The sequence below is a fragment of the Caloenas nicobarica genome, chromosome 8 (genome assembly GCF_036013445.1).
Source record: "Caloenas nicobarica isolate bCalNic1 chromosome 8, bCalNic1.hap1, whole genome shotgun sequence".
Taxonomy (NCBI): Eukaryota; Metazoa; Chordata; class Aves; order Columbiformes; family Columbidae; genus Caloenas; species Caloenas nicobarica.
Genome location: NC_088252.1, coordinates 3,896,052 through 3,917,381, shown reverse-complemented (window position 1 = coordinate 3,917,381; position 21,330 = coordinate 3,896,052). Strand labels below are relative to the sequence as shown.

Sequence of the window (21,330 nt, the reverse complement as noted above, 5' to 3'; positions counted from 1 at the left end):
TCCATTAAGACTCTTTGGCATTTAAACTTGATGTTTCTAAATAATTATAGTTTTGCCTGCTAAGCCCACAACCCAGGGTGACCTAATTACTATTAAAGCGTACGTGCTTGGGTCTGGCTTTAATAAGTTCCCGCTGGGAGCCCCGCGGGGAAAAATCACAGAGGCAGCAGTTCAAAGGGGAAGGGACTTTGCTTTGGCCTTGCTGTTTCCAAACTAGACCCGGAGAGTGGGATTGCTCCCAGGTTTGGGGTGGGCTGCTCCCAGATTTGGGGGGTCTGCTCCCAGGTTTGGGGGGGGCTGCTCCCAGATTTGGGGGGTCTGCTCCCACGTTTGGGTGAGGATGCTCCCAGGTTTAGGGGGGGCTGCTCCCAGGTTTGAGAAGGCTGCTCCCAGATTTGGGGGGGACGCTCCCGGGGGGAGGAGAGGAGCCCAAGAGCAGCTGGTCCCTGCAGCCCTCAGAGCATCCCCGGGGTCAGTATCTCTGTGCCATCCACTTTTGGGGGCAGGTGGAAAGCGATTTTTTCCTTGTTTTTCTTTTCTAAGTTGTACCCCTTAATAAGCAAGTGGAGTCCTTTCAAGGTCCTTGCAGATGGGGGGGCGGGGGAGAAAAAAATACAGTATTAAGCTTACCTTTTTTTTAATGGTATTAAGTTTATTTTTGGTTTTTTAGTCGTTTTTTGGTTGGTTTTTTTTTTTTTTTAATATGGAAATGGCCATGCCAAGTAATTAGGGCTTAGTGAAGCCTCAGTTATGTGCTTGTTAGCATAGTGAGGAGAATGTTTAATATTTGGGGAGGCATCCAGTCAATTTTACTGGTGTTTGAAGCTGATTAAGCTTTACTTTGCTATGCAGCGAATAAAAGTGGTGGCTGGGAATAGGCTGTGGAAATCCTCGATTTTGGGCTGTTTGCTCCCACCCGAGATGGAGGCTTCGTCATGACTTCAAAAGATTGTTTCAGGGTATTTTCTGCCAAAAAGTCCTTCTCACAGCCCTGCCCGCCTCTCCAGTTCACCAGTCCCCTGTGCGCCACATCCCAGCACCGACTGGGCACAAATTTTGGATTATTCAAACCCAACCAACATCTTGCCTTTTTTCGACCGGCCCTGTGTAGCCATCCTGGGGCAGGACAGGTTACCAGGCTTAACTTTGGACGTGAGGGTGCTTCTTGAACCCCAAAAGCTGAGGAAACAGAGCTGTGGCGTCTGCTTTTCAGCATAAATTCAATCCTCCCTGCCGTGGGGTGCTGGGGGCAAGCAACACCCAAAATGCACCAAAAGCCGGAGGGACCTGGGTCTGATGTTCCTCTTCCTCCAGGTGCTAAAACCCATGGCGTGGGTGGAGGGATGGAGCAGGGAGCGGCGAAGATTGAAGTTTTATGGAGGTTTTTTTCCACTTTTTTTGGGTTTTTTTTGCAATCAGAGGCCAGGGATGGGCCTTTGATTACTGGAGGCCTCCACTCGCTTCCTTAGCCGCGGGGTCGGAGCCGACTCATTATCATCCTCGCTAGGGTCCTGTTGATATGAGGATAATTGCTTTCTGCTCAAAAGACATTAAATCACTGCGGAAGAGGCGGAGGGGTGTGAATTACATCTTCCCCGGGAAAACCGGGAACCCAGCAGAAGAGTTGAAAAGGAACCGGCGTCCTGGGGAGGCAGGAGGGGAACGGGGCCGACCGCGGGGCCTGGTCTGACTGGGGGAACTGGGCGCTGGCTTGGCAGGTGCCTTGGCACCTTAATTTTATTCTATTTTTTTCCCCTGACGCCTGTATCTTCCTATTTCCAAACACCCGAGGAAGAAGATGGGCAGCAGCGTGTCCGTGTTTGGACACGCAGGCCCGAGCGCTCCACGGGGCGTCAGCTCTGCTTTTCGCTTGCAACAAACATGTTGGAAAATAACAAAATCTGGCTTTTCAGGTTCACCGGTGCATTGCCAGAAGTACTTCCCACTGCGTTTTTGAGTCGCTCGGGACCTTTTCCTCCCGTAGGGTCCCCGCGGTGCCAGCATGGAGATGCCCTCACCGCCCGGCCGCTCCATCCCTGCGCTCCTGCCATGGTTATTTTTAAAGCAGCGATGCCGAGTCTCCGCACCCTATATTAAATGCTGGAAATGACGGGCACGGGGTGACCCCGAGGAGCACAGAGCTGCTCCCCAGCCCCTGGGATTTGGTTGAAGCCGTCCAGAAGCTTCACACGAGTGGGCGAACCCCCTGGAGACGTGTGGCCTTTGCTGTTGTCCGTGCTTTTCCTCTTGAGATGGAATTGCTGCTGGGGCTCCAAGTCATTCGAGCTTGTCAGGCTCTTGGCAGAGGCACCGCGAGGTGACATAAAATGGTGTCACCGGGACCAGATACGGCGCTGTAACGTGGTAATTTCTGGTAGAATAAAATATAGAGAGATCAGCTTCATGCCACGTTTCCTGGGGAGGCACGTGTGGCTCCTTGGGCCACGTGCGTCGCACCAGGTAGCCTTACTCTTGCTCAGCAAAATGGAGAAAAGCATTGATTCTGCAGGAATTAGAGGTACCGATTCCATTCTTTTTTTTGGTGCCAGCTTGGGCAGGGCCCCCCGAGCTCTGGCCATCGGCTGCCAACGTCCCCAAGACCCACGGATGCCGAAGCTGAACTTGCCAAGGAGAGGAGACGGATACGGGTTGGCGGGAGCTGTGAGGTCGTGAGCTGCTTGTGTTCGGTATCTTTCTAAAAATCGCCTTTTATTATCCCTCCTCGCGCCACGTGTGGGTTATTACCGAAATGGCCGGCACCGCCGCGCGCACGCGGGAGGCTGCTGCGCTGAAAGGCCGGCTGAAAACCTGCCGAAGGACATAATAAGGCGCTCATTAACTTCAATGGGCTTTGGCCGGAGCCAGAGAAAATGTGCTGCTTTGAGAAAGATGCTGCTTAGGGCACCATCCTGCTCTGGCGTTGCGTGCCGGAGCCGGGCTTCGCTCGCCGGGGCTGACCGGGGATGGCAAAACCGCTATTTTTGCACGGTCCTGTCCTTAATTTGTGAGAAAATGGTCCGGCTGCCCCTGGGCATCATCCCTGGGGCTGCACCCCAAAAATCCCGGGTGTTCTCACCCCGTGCCAGGCACGGAGCCCACCGGGATGCTCCCAAACACCATCTCTTGAGTCACCAGCCCAGCACATTTTTATTTATTTCTCTAAAGCCTGGCGATGTTCGGGGGAAAGTGGGATGTCTTTGAAATGTTTGAAGTATTCCTAATAGGTTACCTTGAAAGCTTTCTTCAGTCTTGAATGAATCAAAGTGCAAATGTTTATAATGCAACACCCACACAGGCTGGGAGAGGGATTTTTATTAAGGCAGGAGAGTCAGAAAACAATAATAATAAAACATGTTTTATGAAGTTGGCGAGAAACTTATAAACTAGGTGAAGTTTTACAGCATATGAATTTGATACAAGTTGTAAATTTGAATTCCCAGGCTGGTCCTCAGGTCTTGCTCTTTATTACCTGAAATAACATTCCCCACTTTTAATAGCTGGCTGCGGCGGAGCGGACGTGGTTTTATCTTCCTAAATGATCTGCCATGCGAGTCTCATAATCAAACTTTCACCCATCCTGAAGTCTTCAGCCCTTTCCTTGAGCAACGCAGCGGCTGTTGCTAATTAGCAAATAGCTGCTATTTGCTTCGCTGTGGCAGGGGGGGACCTTGGAAATCCTTATGCACATCCCCTGGTTTGGATTATTTAGATTTTTTTTTTTTTATTTTCCTGAACAGAAACCACCTTACCGTCTGATAGGAGAATAAGCTTTTTCCCTTGGGGTGCCATACGGGGGCCGGTGACACATATCTGGCTCTGGTGTCCTTCTCCCTGGTGGGTGTCAGCCCGGGGTGGCATTTAATGACCCCCTGGCCACCCGCGGTGCCTCCAGCTGTTGGCAGCTGGATGTGAGGGAAGTGTATCGAAACGGTCTGTCAGCCCCCTGTCCTGGCTGCGCGCGGGCTGGCAGATTATTCCTCTTCAAAAAAAATACATGATTACTTAAGTAAAGCGTTCTAGCTAATCGCCAGATTATTCCCTTTAAAATGGGAAAGTAATTAGGGATGTGTTTTTTTAAATAGGCTTCCCACCCTTGGATCTGCTGGGATTAGTGTATGTGGGTGTGTAAATATTTAGTTTCCAAGGACTTTTTTTTTTTTTTTTCCTTCCCCTTCCTTGAAGAAACAGCAACAATAAGTGATTGAAATGAGGCAGCAGCTATGCTTGGACACTTTCCCCAGCATCCAGAGTATAATTGAAATTAAAGATGGCCCGCAAAGGAAAACGAAATTGAAGTTCTGCTGGCTGGCACAATGCACCAAGCCGCCTTTCAAAACGAGGATTTCCTCTGCTTATATTCGAAGTTGAAGAGACGAGGTTTTGCCTCTGGGCGATGGAGAACAAGCACAAACTGGAACCAGTAGCAGCTTTGGTTGAGGATGGGTTGGTGGGCTGCGGGCAGGACTTGGAGCAGCTGGCTCGGGGGTTGCTTTTGTTCAGCCCCTTTTGTATTTTGTGCTGGACTAATATATTGGAGAGAAACAAAATTCCCGTTCGGTGAAAAACCCTGACCTTTCCAATGCACCTTCGTTCAGTGTTGGGGTGAAAAATGCTCCTTTCTGAGGAACCCTCTGGAAGAAGCTTCTTGGCTGCCCCTCACCCACCTGGGATGATGCTGGTGGATGGGAGGAAGGACCAGGACCCCCCACCGGGGTTTGCCTCCCCGAGGAGGGGGAGCTGGAGGTGGGTTTGTGCCCAAGACACTTTCCCCAACACCAAATAAAAGGAGGAGGTGGCTGGGGAACCTGTTCTGAGGTCAAAACGGGCTGGTCTTCTCCTGGGCTGCACCAAGGAGACCTTTCACGTGGAGTACGGCAGGGTGGGCTTGGTTGCATCTTCTGCTCACTACCTCGGGGGGATTTTTGAGCCGATTTCTGCTCACGGAGGTCTCTTTTTCACATCCAAACAATTTAGACTTTTTGCACCGAGGCGCTTTGATGTTTGCATTCAAAAACGTGTCTTGTTTTGAAACTTGTTGCGGTGTTTGCTGTACGTGTTTGCAAAGCTGGGAAGGCAAGTGTGAAGAGGCCGAGATCAGAAGCAACACACATAGTTTAGATGCAAAAATGGTTTTAATCCAGCGATCCGGTGGAGTTGTGGATTAAAGGAACAGTTGAAACCCATAATTCATGTGACTCCCCTAGAGGTCTGCATCCCTGGAGACCCCCAGAGCTGTTCCTACAGCCAAAAAACACCCTCGCTAAGCCAGGGGAGGTCAGAACCTGCTTTCCCCATCCATCTAATGAATAAAGCCCAAGCCCTAGCGAGGCAGCAGAAGAAAACCTGCGCAGACCCGAGGTTTGGAGGACAGGAGCTGTCACTGATGTGCCGTGTGGCTTTGGTCCCCATCCTTCTGCTGGGAGACACTTATAAGGTATTTCTGGGACCATTGGTGCTTAAAATGCTCATGCACCCCTTGTTTCTCTTTCTGAGGGGGGCTGTTTATTGTGAGCGTTAACGCAGGGCTGTCGTTTGGGTGCCTCGGTTTTTCTTTCAAAAATTGCAGTTGTGCTGTTCAGCTGGAACTGGCAACTTTTGGACTTTTTGTTCGCTTGCCTGTGTGCTGGAAAGCCGTCAGAGGGAAGGGGAGCCTGTAGATCTCGATTTTTTGTTGTTGTTATTATTATATATTATTATAATTAAAACATTTTTAGCAGCTGAAATTTGAGCCCGTTTGGGTATTTATACAGCACGATGTTTTGGATGGGGAATAGGCCAAGAGAGTCACGTGGCTGGGGCCAACGTGAAACAAAAGAATCCATTTATTATCCAGGCAGGAAATTTGTTCTTCGGGATGTTGTAGCTGCAGACATAATGATTTCATTTCCTCCAGTTCACCCAGATTAATGGCTTGTGCTCTTTTGTTTGTGTGCCTGTGTTATTTCTGCAGCGCGGCTTCCCCCGCTGCTTGGTGCCGGCGTGTGCGAACGCGTGTGCAAGTGCCCTGGGCAACGGGGGGGACCTGGGGCTCCCCGTTGGGATGGAGGAGGCTGCGTGGGTTTTTGGGGAGGGGTGAGATGCTGGGAGAGCCGAGCTGTGGGACCAACTGGGGTGACCTTCCAGGCAGTGATGGATGTCCTGTCGTGTGCATCCCCAGGGGTCTTCTCCTCCTGTATCTCTGGGGGGCTCCTCTTCCTCCGTCCCCAGGGGGCTCCTCTTCCTCCGTCTCCAGGGGGCTCCTCTTCCTGCATCCCCAGGGTCTTCTCCTCCTGCCATGGTCACCAGGGCAGCGAGAGGTGTTCTCCTATGAAGTTGTGATGGGATGGAGGCGATGGAGAGACAAGTGTGACCTTATGGAAGGCATGAGAGCAGCGTGTCTTCTCCTTGGCTACGCTCAAGGGTGTACGTAGCTGTTGTCTTTAGTGGGAAGCCTGTACCTTTGCACCCTCCCAAATATCGTGCCGGGAAGCTTCTCCTTTTCCGAGGGAGCTGTGCTGGACGCAGGGATGCAGGAATCAGCCACGTGGCGATGGGTGAGCGGCTCCTTCCGAGCCAGCTGGTTTGGCTGTTCATGCCAAGCAGGTCCAGCCTCTCCTGGGGCCACTGGCCATCTGGAAGATGGTAGCACTTAAGCTCCCTCCTTGAGAAAAACAGGCCTGTCTTTGTGGATACTACCAGATTAGTGGCAGCTTTAATTGCTCCCTTTCTCGCTTTTTGAGTGTTTGGCTTTTTGCAAGCGATGTGGCAGGCAAACACTGCCTTTGTGTGGCTGTCGCCTGAACAGTCCTCGCGGGGTTTTGGCACGGAGCTTTTAATCTACTGTGTGAAGTGCGACAACCGCGATCTTCTGTTCTGGGTTAATCTGGAGTAACTTTGTGGAGGTGGAAGTGCCCATCTGTGATGAGGAATTGAACGTGGCGCTGCCTGGGATCTGCCGCTGGAGGAGGTTTGGTGACCATCTTGCTGCCCCCGTGCCCAGCTCTTCCTCCTTCCTCCCCTTAGATGTTTCTTTTTTAAATTTGGGGAGGAGAAAGAGTTTTTGCCACTCTTTCTGGAGGAGGTTTCCCTGCAGGGACATACCTTGCTGACCCTTTTGACCATCAAGGTGCATCTGCCATCGTTCCTGCCATCCTCTGGGTGCTTGCATGCAACAATTGGGTCTTGCACGTGTTGCACCTACTTCGTTTTGTTCTCCTGAGCTTTTGTGCCATGAGGGGTGTGTGGGGCTGAGGGTGCGAGCCCACCATCTGAAAGCTGTGGAAAAGAGGGATGGGGAGCTCCTGGTACCCCATGGAGCTGCAGGAGCTCTCTCCCCACTTGTCTGCCCTCCCAAATCGCTCCCGTGTCACCCTGGTGACAGAGTTTGTGAGGATGTGACAGCTCCGTTGCGCGGAAGATGATGAACAGTGATGAGCCCCAGAGCACACCGTGCACTTAAAGTGATTTATTTCCGTAAGGAAACCACAATCAGGGAGGATGGGTCAGTGTCATCAGGAGAAGAGGTGGGGATGGAGATGAGCTTAGGGGGAAGTTTATCATCAACTGGCGCCGCTTTAAAAATGAGCAGAGCTGGCGTTGCGTGAAATGGAGCCGTGCCGGTCGCGCCGGGACCGTCCCTCGCCCGTGGTGGGCTGTAGGCATCTCCCAGGGTTCGACTGGGCTGCCGGAGGTGGCCTTGGGGACTTCTCCTTGCTCGCTTCCCTTGCGATTTAAGGTCAACTCACAGCAGCTGTTGGTTTTTCTTCTCCCAGAATCCGCATCCCAGAGCTCCTGGCTCAAGGGGATGCGGTGGGACAGCAGTTTGCAAAGGGGTGTCCCCAAGTGCCCCCTATTGAAGGGCATTGTCCAAAGGGTCGGTGGAGTGCTTGCTGGTGGCCCTTGGCGTGTTCGGGTGAGGGTTTGACGTGGCCCCGCTGGCCCGTCAGAGCTGGTGCAGCACCTCGCGTGAGCGGGCAACAGGAAATCAGGGCAAATGCATTTCGTTATTTACTCAACCAACTGGCTGTCTTGTATGCACAAGGTTTATACAAAGACAGCTCGGATTGATAGTGAAAATTTCAGGAGAGGACGCAGGGTAGCTATAGATCCCGGCCATTGGCTGTTCTGACCGAATCTGAAAGTGGAGAAGAATAGAAGTTAAGTCCCGGGCAAATCTGGGAGAGCCCAGGGGTGGGTTTGCAGGGCTTTTTGGGAAGTGGCATTTGGATGTGGGGTCTGCTCACAGGGTCTCTTGCCAAGGGACCTGTCGCTTTTCCCGTCGCTTTTCCCGTCGCTTTTCCCGTCGCTTTTCCCGTCGCTTTTCCCGTGGCTTTCCCATCCCTTTTCCCCTTGTTTTCCCACGTGTGCAGCCCCATGGCAGGGAGGGCTGGGCAGGTGATGGGTCTCCCTGCCCAGGCATCCTTGGCGAAGCCTTCCCCATCCTGGCCTCATCCTGGCGGAAGCTCCCCCACGCTGCCGTGGCGGCTCAGATTTATTTCCCTTTCCCTCTCACGCTCTTTGCCTCATTTGCACTTGCGAGCTGTCTCCATATGGTGCAAAAAACGGAGAGACGACGCTCAGCATGGCGGGAGGCGGCGCGAGGAGCCGCTTGCCGACGAGCTTTTGCAGTTTCTTGCTTTTGAGGTTCAATATTTCCACCTCCTCCCCTCAGCGGCTGGGGCTGAGCTCGTCTCCAGCAGCATCCGTGCGCTTTTCCGCTCTCGCTCCCCTGCCTTTCCCCCGAGACCCCCAACACACGAGCAGGGCATCTTCAGGATGCATCCTTGGATCAACGATGCTGTTGTTTGGTTCTGAAAATAATTGACTGGCGTCCCCGAAGGCTTTAGGACGTGTCAGGTGCTGCATTAAAAAATACAGGGTCGATCTAGGTGCAGGAAAAAAATACAGGATTGATCTGCGCTGGGGCCGTGCCGGGAATCTCGCCCCACGCTCACTTGTTGCTTGAACGGGGTTTTCCTTCGCAAACTTCTAATTCTGGTGGGGGGTTTGGTTTCTGGCTTGACCAGGCAGTCTGGCCTTGGCTGTCAGCAGCTGGGGGGGTTTGTCAGGGTGAAAAGGGAGGTTTTTCCCCCAAATTTTGGTGTCTGGGGAAGCACCAAGCGCTTGGCTGAGCTGGGAGGAGTGCATGGGCGAAGGGATGCCCATCGCTAACCTCGTGTCCCCCGGCGGTGCTCGCTGAGCCGTCTGTCATGCTCGTCGCTCATGCAGAATCCCTTTGACATTTTAAAATAAGATCTAGTAAATAGGAGCCGGACGACGCCAGGTGCATCTCTCGTAGTGAGGGCTCTTTGACAGCACGGCTGGCGCTTTAGATTTAGGGCTCTATGAAATGCGTGTTTTTGTAGCGAGCTCGAAGCTTTTCTGGAGAACACGGTCCAAGACGGTGACTCATCCTGAATCTCTAAAGAAGTGATAGGGAAACGCAGGATAAATGTTTTGATTTTTTTTTTTTTTAAGAGCTTTCCTCATAGGTGGTGCTGTCCTGGAATGAGGCAAAATAAATCCAGCGGGGACGGGGGCCACATGGTTTCAGCAAAGCGTCTTGCACCTGCTCCAGTGTTGTCTTGGAGGTTGTTGGCTTTGTAGCCGAGCGCGGTGCAGCTCTAAGACACGTGTGAACGCGCTGCTGGGGACGTCCCACTGCAACCCCATGAGCGAATATCCAGTGTCTATCCAGACATGAAGACTGCGCGCCCTTTTAATTTATCCTAGCACGTGTAATCGTGGATGCTGTTGGTGTTTATGGCTGCTCTGTCTTCTCAGTCGACTAATTCTGTATCATTCCCGGTTGGTTAGGAGCCCCGTTCCACTGAACCTGTTAGGCTTCCATGGCCCTTGTCTGTGAAATCTCAATCCCACTCTTATGTTGTTATTTTTTTCTCCTCTTTTTGGGGCTCCTTGCTTTCTCATAGCACGATGAAGATCAAGTCCTGTGTTCCTAAGAGAAGAGCTCCTGGCAGAACGTCGTTCTCTTGGGTGAGCTCACTTGCTTCCATTCAACCTGGCTGGAGCACACATGGACATGGTTTAGTGCCAGAGCTGGGTTAACAGTTGGACTCGATGATCTTGAGGGTCTCTTCCAACCAAAGTGGTTCTATAATTCGATTCTATGAGCAGCCAACACCGCCATGTGGCTGTTGACCAACAAGCGAGGTACAGATAAGTAGCAGTAATTGTTGATGTCGCTCCCCGATGTTTGGTTTGTCCTCACCATCCCTTAAGGCGCTGTGCTCCTGCATGACGAGCGATGGATTTGGGCTACTGGAGCCTCCTTGTTTGCTTGGCTGGTGAGATGGTTGTCCAAGCCAACTGGTGTCCACTCAAGAAGTCCGGTGGCGCGGGGCTGCTGTGCCCAGCCCATGCCGAAGCCACCCGGCTGTGTGATAGAGTGTCCTCAGGCTCCTGATCTTCAGCCTTCGTCTGCTTTGGTGCATGCTCCTGGGTGCTGACAACGTTGGATGGTGAAGAGCGGACAATTGCCCTTTCCCAACCTCAGCAATCCCTCATTTGGGCCAGACCTTCTCACACCACGTAGCTGGACCTTGAGTTGGAGGGTGCAATTTCTCCTCACAAGCTTTTTGGAGGGCAGGATTTCTGGGAAAGCCTCTGGGTGGCTGAGTTCCCGTTCCACATCTTCTGGAGGATGAAACGAGCAGCTGCCAAACTTGACATATGGTGATTTTTAGGGCAGGCTGCGGCGTTCTGTGGTGTTTGCTGGCAACCCAGGCTTGTGAAAGCAAAGATGAGGATTTAAATGGATAGTGACATTGTTCTGGAAAACATTCTCCTGCAAGATAGCCTTGTTGTCTTCCAGCCCTGGGTCTGGAGGTGGCACAGTGGAGGAGCTGGGTCTGTTTTGGGCCAGGGCATCCACTAAAATCCTCTCTCAGCCCTTGGTGCTGCTGGACTTTGAGTTACCAAACGCATCTGCGCTCACCTGTAAATACTTGGGTATGGACTATGATCTGTGCGTATTGTGTGCATGGATTTTTTTACATCCGTGGCCTGTGCGCAGTATAAAAAGTGCGATATTGGCAACCGGCTTTGTCACTGTGGCAGCAAATGAGCTCCTTGTGTTTGGAAAATATTGGGTTACCCGTAACATGCCATCCTGAGATTTTCCCCGTTGCCTCGGATGTCTCGTTTGAGCTCGGTGGATTAAAAACTTGTTCCCAGATTTTCTAAAATAGGTTTACAATTTGGAAAACAAAAGGTATTGAAAGCCCTATCTTCTCTCTCTTATCTTTCTATTTGATTTGGTCCCCTTTGTCTTTCTTCCCCGTAGTGCCTGCTTTTTTTGGTAATTCTCTGTCGTTTCCTTCCCTCTCTCTTATCTCTCCCTGCGCAGTTCTCTCTCTTTTCCTCTCTATTCCTCTCCCCCTCGCCCTCCTCCCTGTAATTTATTTGCAGGCAGGTTGTCTCTTTGATTTACTGTATCTCTCCTCGGTAGGATTATGATAAATGGATTGTGTGGCTCCGGCTGAGCTCGTCCAACACCATGTACCTGCGCTGGGTCAAGCGTGAAAACCGAGGGGAGATGCTGGGGCTGGGGCTCATCTGTTGCTAAATGGGACTTGGTCCTTATGGTCCACACTTTACATCACCTCCCAATTTTTTTTTGTTAGGTGTGGGGCTCGGTGGAGGGGTTTTTGTCAATGCTTTCTTCTTGCTTGATGTGCTGGCTTCGCTGTGTATCTGCACATAAACTTGCAAAAATTTAGGCAAGTATTTTATTGGGCGCTTTCAGACACATCACCCAACATATTCCAATTTACTATATCCTGATGTGGATGGTGTTTGCTGCTTGTAATTAGAGCGTTTCATCCGGCAGTCACAGCAGGCAGCGGCTTATTGATAAAGTTGTTATATAGTTGCTGAGCAAACACCCTCCCCAAATCTGAGCTTCATTAAGTTATTGCCTGCCCTGCTGCGATGCATCTTCATGAAATCCATGGCATTGACGGGGGATCCCGGAGGAGGGCCGGGGCTGTACTGTGCGGCCACAGCTTAATGCATCTCCTTGCAGATCCACACAGCACGCTTGGCCTTGGCTAATATATATATATATATATATATATATATATATATATATACACAAATAAATATATAAAAATATATAAAAATTCCTTCCTTTTCCAATGGAAAGCGGTTTTTTTTTGGCCACCGCAGGTGTTCTCCCGCTGGCTGGTGGTGTCACGGCTGAGATGTCTTTGCAGAGCGGGCACGGCTGCTCCTCTCCCCCAAAAGGTTCGTACAGACCCCAAAGCACCAGTGTTTTCCTTTAAAATACATGTTTTGTGTTGACTCGCTTTGTTGTTGTTTAGCGCATCCTCTCCGTTCTCGAGCGGGTTTGTTACTCGGCGGGTAATTCTTCATAACGAACCTGCAGGAGATTGATGGGGAGAGCTCGTTATGCACTTCCAGAGCAGTTTCACCCTCGTTCTGTAGCAGCAAAATCCACCATTAAAGGCAGAGAGCCATGGGAATGATGGGACGTAATTAGTTGTTGCTGTAATATTTTTGATTGAAAGTGTGCAGACACTGTCAGCGGCGCTTTCGGCAGCTGGTGCTCTTGGGGAACTGTGAAAAGCATCAGGGCTTATCAAAGGGAGAGGCTGGTCCTGCTTTACCCTGCCCGCCCCTCCAACGCCAGTGTTCAACCCTCTGGGAGATGTCACGACGTTCACGGCACCGGGGCGAGCAGCGATGCTCCATCCCACTTAGGGGCAGGAACCCGATGGGGAAACCTCTGCAGAAGAGAATTTTTGTGGTGGGATGTGCTCCCAGCAGCTCATCACCACATGGATCTGGTGTTTCTGCTTTTTCCCGGCTTAACCCGAAGCTCAGGGTTTATTGAAACCTTAGGTATTTTGGTCAGAAGCGTGGTCATGGGGGAGCAACCTGGAGTTACTTGGGCAGCCTCCTGGTGTGTGCTTGAACCCCTACATCTATAGGGAATCGTGAGATTTTAAATTGAAATTATTCCCCCAGCACCCGCGGGACTTTCTTTCCGTTGGCATCGAGCGGTGTGATGCAAACCATGGGTAGCGGTGATGAAAACCGTGATGCGATCTGGGCTCGGCTTTAAGCCACGGCAGCTGGGGGGAGGCAGAACTCGTGGCATCATAGCAGTTAATGTTACTTAGCAGTAGTCTTTGTAATAAAGCGTCTTGGCTCTGTTTCTCTATTGTTCCCTTTCCCTGGTAATGTCACCAAACTTGGACAGAAGCTTCCCAAGCTGTGCGCTTGCCTTGGGCTGATTTTTTGCTGAAGCTTTCGTGGGAGAAAGAGGAGGTAGAGGGAAAGCGTGGCATTTATGAGCATGAAATTTCAGGGGGAAATACGGTGCTTTGCTTATGGGGGGAAAAAAAATCTTGCTGTCGTTTGCCTTCAGAAAGTTGTGCTGTGGGGCTGGCACTGCCCAGGGGGCTGGACCTTGCCCTGAGCCCATCGCTGCTTGCTCAGCCTCGTCAGAATGAGTCTCAAGAAACCACCCATGGAGCATCCTCTGTCCCCAGACCTGTACACCCTGCCCCTCGCCCGACGGTTCCCTCCCGTCTCCTCTCTCCCTCTGAAGGTTTGGCCATCGACACGCACCTCTCCGCTCCCCGTGCATCTCGGGGGGGCTTATTTCCAGCAGCTGGCATCCTTGCCAAATCTCCCTCTACCCATCTGTTGTTAGCAAGCCTCCTCTCTCCTTATTTTGCTTAATTTCTGTCTCTTTCCTCTTGGTTGTCTCAGGCGTGCCTGCGTCTCTCTACATATGCCCAAGCATTTGCTTTCGAGTGCCTGAGGCTGGCTCCTGCCGTTATCTTCTTGCAGGAGCGAGAGCTGCTGGCTTTGGGAGAGGGACCGTGTCCCCGAGGCATCTCTTGAGGAGCAGAAGTTTCTTGGTGGCCTCCCTGAGCAGAAAATTTGTTGTTATATCTGTTTCTTTCCATATGACAAGAAGGTTGGCCTCCTTGCCTCCGTTTCTCTCTGCCCATAGCCAGAGCTCGCTTCTTGCTGGGGAGAAGTCGCATCTTCTCGTGGTGGGACTCGGCAGGAGCCTTCTATGCTGGGGAGGTCTGAAACTTGGTTTCAGAGCGGGGATTTGGGGAAACTAGCCCAGCTTTGCTTCGGGGTGGTTCAGAAGGGTTGAGATCCTTAAATCCCCTTGGGAAGGGTGTTTGGCAAGGTGGCATCATCCGGTGTGAAACGATGGCTCCTGTGGTGGATCCTGCATTGCCTTGCTCCGCGCCTGGCCGCTCTCACCCCAAATATCTTATTTTCCCCTCGCTGCTTGAATGATACCAGCCCACTCTTTGCTCCTCTGAGCTGCAGCTCATCCCTCCGCGGGCATCGGCTCCGGCCGCATCTCGCACCCCTGTGCCCGGGATGGCAGCGGGTCCTCCCGCCCGCACCGCGCGAGCGCTGTCACAGATGGACGTGCTGCTCGGCGGCGAGGGTGCTGGTGCATTCTAATTGCTGGCATCTTTACTCGTTACGAGTGTAATTGTGAGTAGACGTTTGTTTTTGTATTGATAATTAGGGACTGGAACAGATGGCGAAGGCTTAGTTTAAAGTAATGTGTCCATTAAAGAAAATCTACTGTATACAGCTGAAGATTCTTCACTCCGAGAGAGCTCAGCTCACCGTAGCAGAGCTCATCTTCTCCCTAACGAGGGCTTCAGCCATCGCAGCCTGGTCCGCTGCCTTTGGTGCAGCCTCAGGTCCCAAAATCTCCTCCAAGGGAGTGTGTTGAGCTCCTTCCCCATCAGAGCATCCCCTGGGCATCCACCATGCCTGCACGATCAGAGCATCCCCTGGGCAACCTGGCAGGAGCGGTACCTTAAGCAGGCAAGGCGGGGGCTTTAATTAATACCCAGTGCCAAATAACGAGGGCTGGTCCTCGCAGCAGGATGTAGGAGAGGCGCGAGGTGTCTGTGCAGCTTCTCTGCTCGATTAATGATGCTCAGGCTCTGGTCCATGGTAATCTCTTTGTTAGCGGGCAGAGCAAAGGGGTTTTACTGCCTGCCCAGTGTTTGCCCGCTCCCAGCTGATGGCTGGCTGGAGTTGGGGGTGATCCCTCTGTCCCCCCACCGGTGTTTCGCAGCCCCCAGATGGAGATGTGAGCGCTGGGAGCCTCATCGTGTCCCCCCTTTCTCCGCAGGATCTTGGGGCGAGGGACACCGGTGTCTGCAAACCCTCCCGTTGCTGAAGGAGGGTGCTCGGCAGCCTTAGCCCCGAGCGGCCTGGCCATAGATTGTCCCTGCGGGGTTTCCCCCAAGGTCACAGAAAATGAAGTAAAACCCAAGGTTTCCTCCGAGAGGAAATATCGGAGGTCAATGGGAAGTTGCTCAGCCCAGCCCTTCTGGTGCCAGAACCTCTGCAGTTGTGGGGTTTGGGTGAGCTCAGCAGGAATCTGAACTGAAAGGGGGATCTAACTGTTTTATTTTATTAAAAAAACCCAACCAAACCACACTATTTTGCCAGGTTATGGCTGCTCTTGTTTATGGCACAGTCCTTGTGAGCCGAGGCAGGAGGTGTTGTGCAGAGGGTCAGGCTTTTAGCGGTGGGTGGCTCTCAGATCTTTTTCCTTTGCTTGGCAAACTCCTCCAGCAACATCTGGAGTTGTTGAAGTGTTTCTATGCGTCTGCGGTAGGAACTTTGCAAGTTGTGACCTCCCTGGCCGCAGGCCACACGGTTCCCTTGTGTCTCGGGAAAGCTCCGTGGCGAAAGCTTCTCTGCGGTTCTTTTCAATTTATTCACTTTTTTTCTCTGTTTATTTAGTTGTTTTGAAGCCTCCTGCTTCGGGAGGTGCCGGTGCTGTGCCGGCTTTGCTGCTGCGCTTTCCTGCTTTGTTTCCCAATTTTGGAGCCTTTGGGGAGGGATGGAGCCGGAGGGAAGGAGTGAGATTTTTGGGAGGGGAGCGGTGGCACTTGGGAGCAGAGCCGGTCCTCACGTGCCGCCATCCCGCACCGCAGCCGTGTTTTATCAACAGTAACATTCCTCTGTCATCGCCCCACCAAAAAAAAAAAAGCAACGCCCAGGGAAGGAAGCTGTAACTGCGTGGGACAGGAAGGGAGATGATGGAGCGAAAATCCTTTCTGAACCAACCCTTGCAAGAAGGGACTTTCCTGTAGCTGGGTCTGTCCTTACTTATTGCAGAGGGTGGGTGAGCCGGGTCTGGGTCATCCTGCCTCAGTTTCCCCTGCGCAGCACGAGGACACCCTGCTTTCCACGGGGAGAAGCGCCAAGGATTTGGGGGGCTCTCCTGGCATCCCTCCCACATAACCCCACTGGGAGATGTTTGCCTGGCCGTTCGCTTCCACCTTTGCATCGATTTGTGCATGGGCACGCCTGCCTGCTCGTTTGAAGGGGGTTTAATTAATGACTGTGTAAGGAGGCGCGAGGCTGTTGGCAAGGGAAGGCAGGCTTGGTGGTGGTGGGAGCAGAAACTTGCTGGAAGTTTGGATGTCTGGAGCACCAGCCCCCTGCAAAACACCCTGCAAAGCGCGGCTGCAATGGGCTGGGGGCTTTGAAGCAGCATCCCGGGGCCGATTTGGGGGTGCAGAAGCTTTGCAAGCCCCCCCCGCAGCCTTTTGCTCCGTCTCTGGCCTCTGCTCACCCCAGGGAGCCAGGCTGGGTCGTGGATTTTGGGAGGGGGGAAGGTTTATCGCTGGTGCCAGGGCAGGGAGTTCCCGGTCACGCTCCTCCAGCAGCAAAGGGAGGGGTGGGAAGATTAACAGGAGCCTCGTTTCCCGCTTGTGATCGCCGTGATTGGGTGTGGAGAGATTAAAAGCAGCCGTCCGGTGGCAGTTCGTATTCCTGGGCTGAGTTTTATTTCCTGACCTTTATTTCTCTGGTCGTGCCCCTTTTCCTGGTGCTGCAAAACTGCCGTTGAGTACCTGGGACCACGGAGAGACGGGGGATGCTCGGCTGTCCCAGCCGCCCGTGGCACATCTCCTGTTTGGTCGAGACATGGGAATCGAGGAAATTATCTGCATGTCTGCTTGCTGCAAACAAATAAATAAAACCTGGAGGATTTTTCCCATCTGTTTCTATATGTTGTTACTCTCGCTATTATTCTTGTTGTGTGTTCTGTGTTTTCTTTTTAAAGAATGAAAGTAGGGAAATGTCAGCTGTGTTACAGCTTTTAAATCTTTCCCACCAAATCCTCCATCCTAAGACCCCCAGCAGAGGAGCACCGCTCCGACAATGTGATTTTTTTTTTTTTTTTTTTATTCGCGTATTTGAAATTGCTCTGACAGGTAATAACTGTGTGCCATGACAACTTGGGGCCGCAGGCAGATGTGGTGCATAAAAGGGGACATTTGGCAAACTTCCAGCTCAGGTTTAGGCAGGGTTTTGTATGTGTGTGTAATGACTCCAGGCAACACAGCATCCATTTCATTATTATTATTATTATTATTATTATTATTATTTAGCTGGTAACACTATTTTTCTTTTCGAGGCTTGGGACAGGCAGAGCTGGCAGCATGGGCTGTGCTTAGGCCCTGATTTTTTGCAAAGACTCTTGTCTTGCCATTGGTTCATTAGATGCATTAGGGCACCTGCTGCTTTATTTCTGAGCAACTCCAAGGGTTGGATGTGCGCTCCCTGAAGGCAACCGAATGTTTTTCTGTGGCTCTGCGTTTATAACGTCATCAAAAACACGGGGAGAAACTAATCTGCTTTGCTTTTCTTGTGTTTCCTCAGAAACCCTGATGGATACACGGACGGCGACGGCCGAGCTGGGCTGGACTGCCAACCCTCCGTCGGGGGTAAGTGCCTCTCGATCCAAACGTCATCTCACGAGGTTCACGTTATTCCTCTTGAAACGCTGCTGGGGAATTCACAGCAGGAGCAGCAACGTCCCGGGATCTTGGTGAAAATGGAGCTTTTCTCCATCCCTGCGCTCTCTCCTCCCCTGCCCCAGATGAAGGGTCTGGCCCTGTCACCGCTCTCTGTCCCCTCTCTCACGCCTTCCCTCTCCCTGTGCCAAAAGGCTTGTAATTAGGAAACATTAGCAAGCTCAAAACAGCTTTCATACCTGGAACATCATCCGTAATTGCACTCGGCAGTGCTCTTCCCTGGCTATTAATGTCACTTTTATGAAGTAATGAGGAACAAAACACCCTGAGGCACTTAAAACATCTTTTTTTTATATAATATGAGCCTTTGAGGAATGGAAGCATAAAATAACCTGACTCACATTCCCCTGACAGAGAAAGTGAGAGATGGAATCGGTGGGGAGAGGAGCAGTGGTGGGAGGGATGCGAGTTGATGGATGGGCATCGCGGTGGGACGGGCAGGGACAGGGACAGCCGCAGGGGCCGTCCCTGTGGCCTCCAGGACATGGCACAAAAGGGGGACAGATGCCAGCCCCGGCTTTGTTGGGCTATGACTGCCTTGGCCAGGTCCTCCAGAGAAATGAGGTTGCACAGCGGCACCAGAGCTGAACCAGACATGCAGCCGGTGCAAAATCCTTTCCAGGCACATCAGAGGCCCTTGAATTGCGTTGAGAAAAATCTGAGCCCAAATAAAATGCTGGCAAAATGTGAGGGACTGTGTGAATAGCTGCCTGCAGCTGCTATTGCTGAAAGCCCGGGCAAGGCAGACAGGGAGCATGTGTTGTAAGGCCGCAGTGGTCTCGTCCTCTGCGGAGCGGCAGAGCGAAACCTCTTCGCAGCCAACATCCCTGCATCCCTCTGTGCGCAGCCCTGCATCCCTCTGTGCACATCCCTGCATCCCTGTACGCGTCCCTGTGCACATCCCTCCATCCCTATGTGCGCATCCCTCTGTGTGCATCCCTGCATCCCTCTGTGTGCATCCCTGCATCCTTCCGTGCACATCCCTGCATCCCTCTGTGCACCCCTGCATCCCTGTGTGCGTATCCCTGCATCCCTCCATCTGCATCCCTCCAAGTGCATCCCTGTGCGCATCCCTCTGTGTGCCTCCCTGCATCCTTCCGCACATCCCTGCATCCCTCCGTGCATCCCAGCTCCCCATCCCTGGCCCTGCCCTGCCTTGCAGGGTGACCTAAGCCTGTCCATGTGCTGATCGGGCATTAATCCTCTGTGTCTCGCTCCTCTCAGAGTTACTGGTGAGTCTTCTCCTTTACAGGAGCGTATATTAGATCTTCCACAAAGTATTTCAAAATACCAAGTCCTTTATTTAAAGACACAGTGAGTCTGTAGTGCATGTTGGAGTACACGACTTCCCTTGTGAAGTCCCCTTGCTTGTGGACTGCGTGTTTTTCAGTAGTGCCAGGCGCTTTGGTGGGTGGATATGGAGCATCTTAAAGTGTATTTGGGACTCCTGGAGCAAACCCCCCTGCAGGCATCATGTCCCAGCCATGGCAAGTTTTGGAGTAGGTTGGACACCAGCTGAAAATCAGCGATATCTTCCTCTCGCTCCAGGTGTGCAGTGGTCTTTACAAGCGGCCCGGTTGCAGCACTGGGTTTTAGGGTTTGTCCTGTTTACAACAAATATTTGAGGGCAGATTTGTGCTGTTTCTTGGCTTGTCTGGCAGTAATGACCAATAGTCACGTGAGGCTTGTCCAGGGAGGGTTTGCAGATCACCACCCATGCCTGGCATGGAGATGTTAACATAGACATGGGGATTTCTGCTTGCGTTATGGTCAACAGAGACCCCACATTTACTTGTTCTTTTCTTGGTTTTAGTCTTCAGCTACCAAAAGCAGCCATCCTAGGGCAGTGCTATTTCTTTTTCAGCCCAGACTGCTGAAAGCTGGGGTAAGAAACTGAAAGCTTCCCTCTACCCTGCCTTCCTACACGGGGGGCTGCTGGCATCAGTGCCGGGATGCGGATGCTGGCCGGGCCGTGGTCCCCAGGGACTGGCCATGGTGGGACCTGAGTTCTCTGGCTGCTCTCCTCGCTGGGCGTGCTTTAAATCTCAGCGGAGATGGAGGAAAATGTTGTCTTAATCCCCAACGCTTCGTGAACTATTTAGTGGGATCTTGTGAAAATGATGCACTGTTAGAGCATCGATGGCACCGGGGGGCTTTCAATCACAGGGACCTGCTGCTCTTCAATGCCCAGTTGCAGGAGTGCTCATACCAAGGAGGCATCAAGATCCAGCCCCAAACCCTCACGAAATTTCCAAGTGGCTTTTCATGAGCGCTGGAAGAGAGCTCGTTGTCTGGCCTTAATTGGATGGCAGGGCTGGAATTCAAAGCCCAAGTGGGAAGAGAAACAATGCAACCCCCTCTCTCAGGGAGGACCCTGCAGCCTTCTGATGTGAAAAGGCATCTGGTAATGAAAGGGCGTTGAATCCGCACATCTTACCCAGGGTGGAGAGGGTTTTGTTTTTTTTTTTTTTTTTGCAGCGTGGGATGAGAAAGAGCGCTCGGCTGGCTGCGTGAGGTTTGATTGCTGCTCTGGTAAACATTGCTCAACAACAGCGTGCAACCTTGAGCTCTGATCTTTGCTTAAACTGAGCGGAGCCGAGGAGGTGGACCCGGGAGCAAAAGTTCTGCTGTGTTTGTTGGCAGCATGTAGAGAACCCTGCTTTGAAAACAAAACAAAAATCTACGTTTTTTTATTTTACGGCAGGGCTGTGGTTTCCAGGGGGGAAGCCTGGGGAGCAGGTGAGGAAGGTGGTTGTTTAACAGAAAATGGAAGAGGGCAAGATCTGGTTGTAGGGTTGGTTGTGGTGCGTGAGCTCTTTGGGGAGACCAACACCCTGGGGCAGATCGGTGTCAACCCCCTGCCGTTGTGTCCCCACGTAAGCACAAATACATGCAAGTCCTGCTATAGCATCGCTCCTTGAAATTATGCATGGTATTCAGCTTGCTGCTTAAAGATTGCCATATGAATAATGCTGTTATGAGGAGACTGTAAACATGGATTAGTTAAAATGAATGGATTATGAGGTTGTAAATCTGTCTGTAGGACTCTAATGCCATCATAGACTATTCACAGTTTGCCGCTGTCCCTTAATTGAAATTGTAGCCTGGATTATATTAATGCCCTTCTATAAATCGAATTGCAAATCTATATTCCCTCTCTCCGCGGCGGTAATGTTTTATTTAGTTAGTTTTCTTTGCTGGGGGAAATGATCCTGTTGTGCTGAGAGCCTGGGGTCAGGCTCGCTCTCCAGCCCATGTGCTGGTCGGGCTCTAATGAAGCCGTAGCCTCGTGCACTGCTTTCCTTCCCATCTTGGGGTGCCTGGACCAGCTTTCATCCCATTTTTACATCTTCTCAAGGCAGCTAAGGTGGTTGCCCACGTGGAAAAGATGTTTTAGCATCAGGTAGGGAGAGGCATGCAGGGGCGAGAAGATGAGGATTTCTTCTGATGTTGGCCCAAGGGGTGTTTCTGCATG

General features: G+C 51.9%; 1 protein-coding gene across 1 annotated transcript in view; it reads left to right on the top strand.

Moving 5' to 3' along the window:
• The window catches only part of EPHB1 (EPH receptor B1), a 72,198-nt gene that overhangs the window by 5,884 nt on the left and 44,984 nt on the right, over positions 1-21,330 (top strand). The window contains exon 2 of the mRNA XM_065640321.1: positions 17,701-17,765. Within this exon, the coding sequence (XP_065496393.1) occupies positions 17,701-17,765 (65 nt within the window). The remainder of the gene's footprint in view (positions 1-17,700; positions 17,766-21,330) is intronic.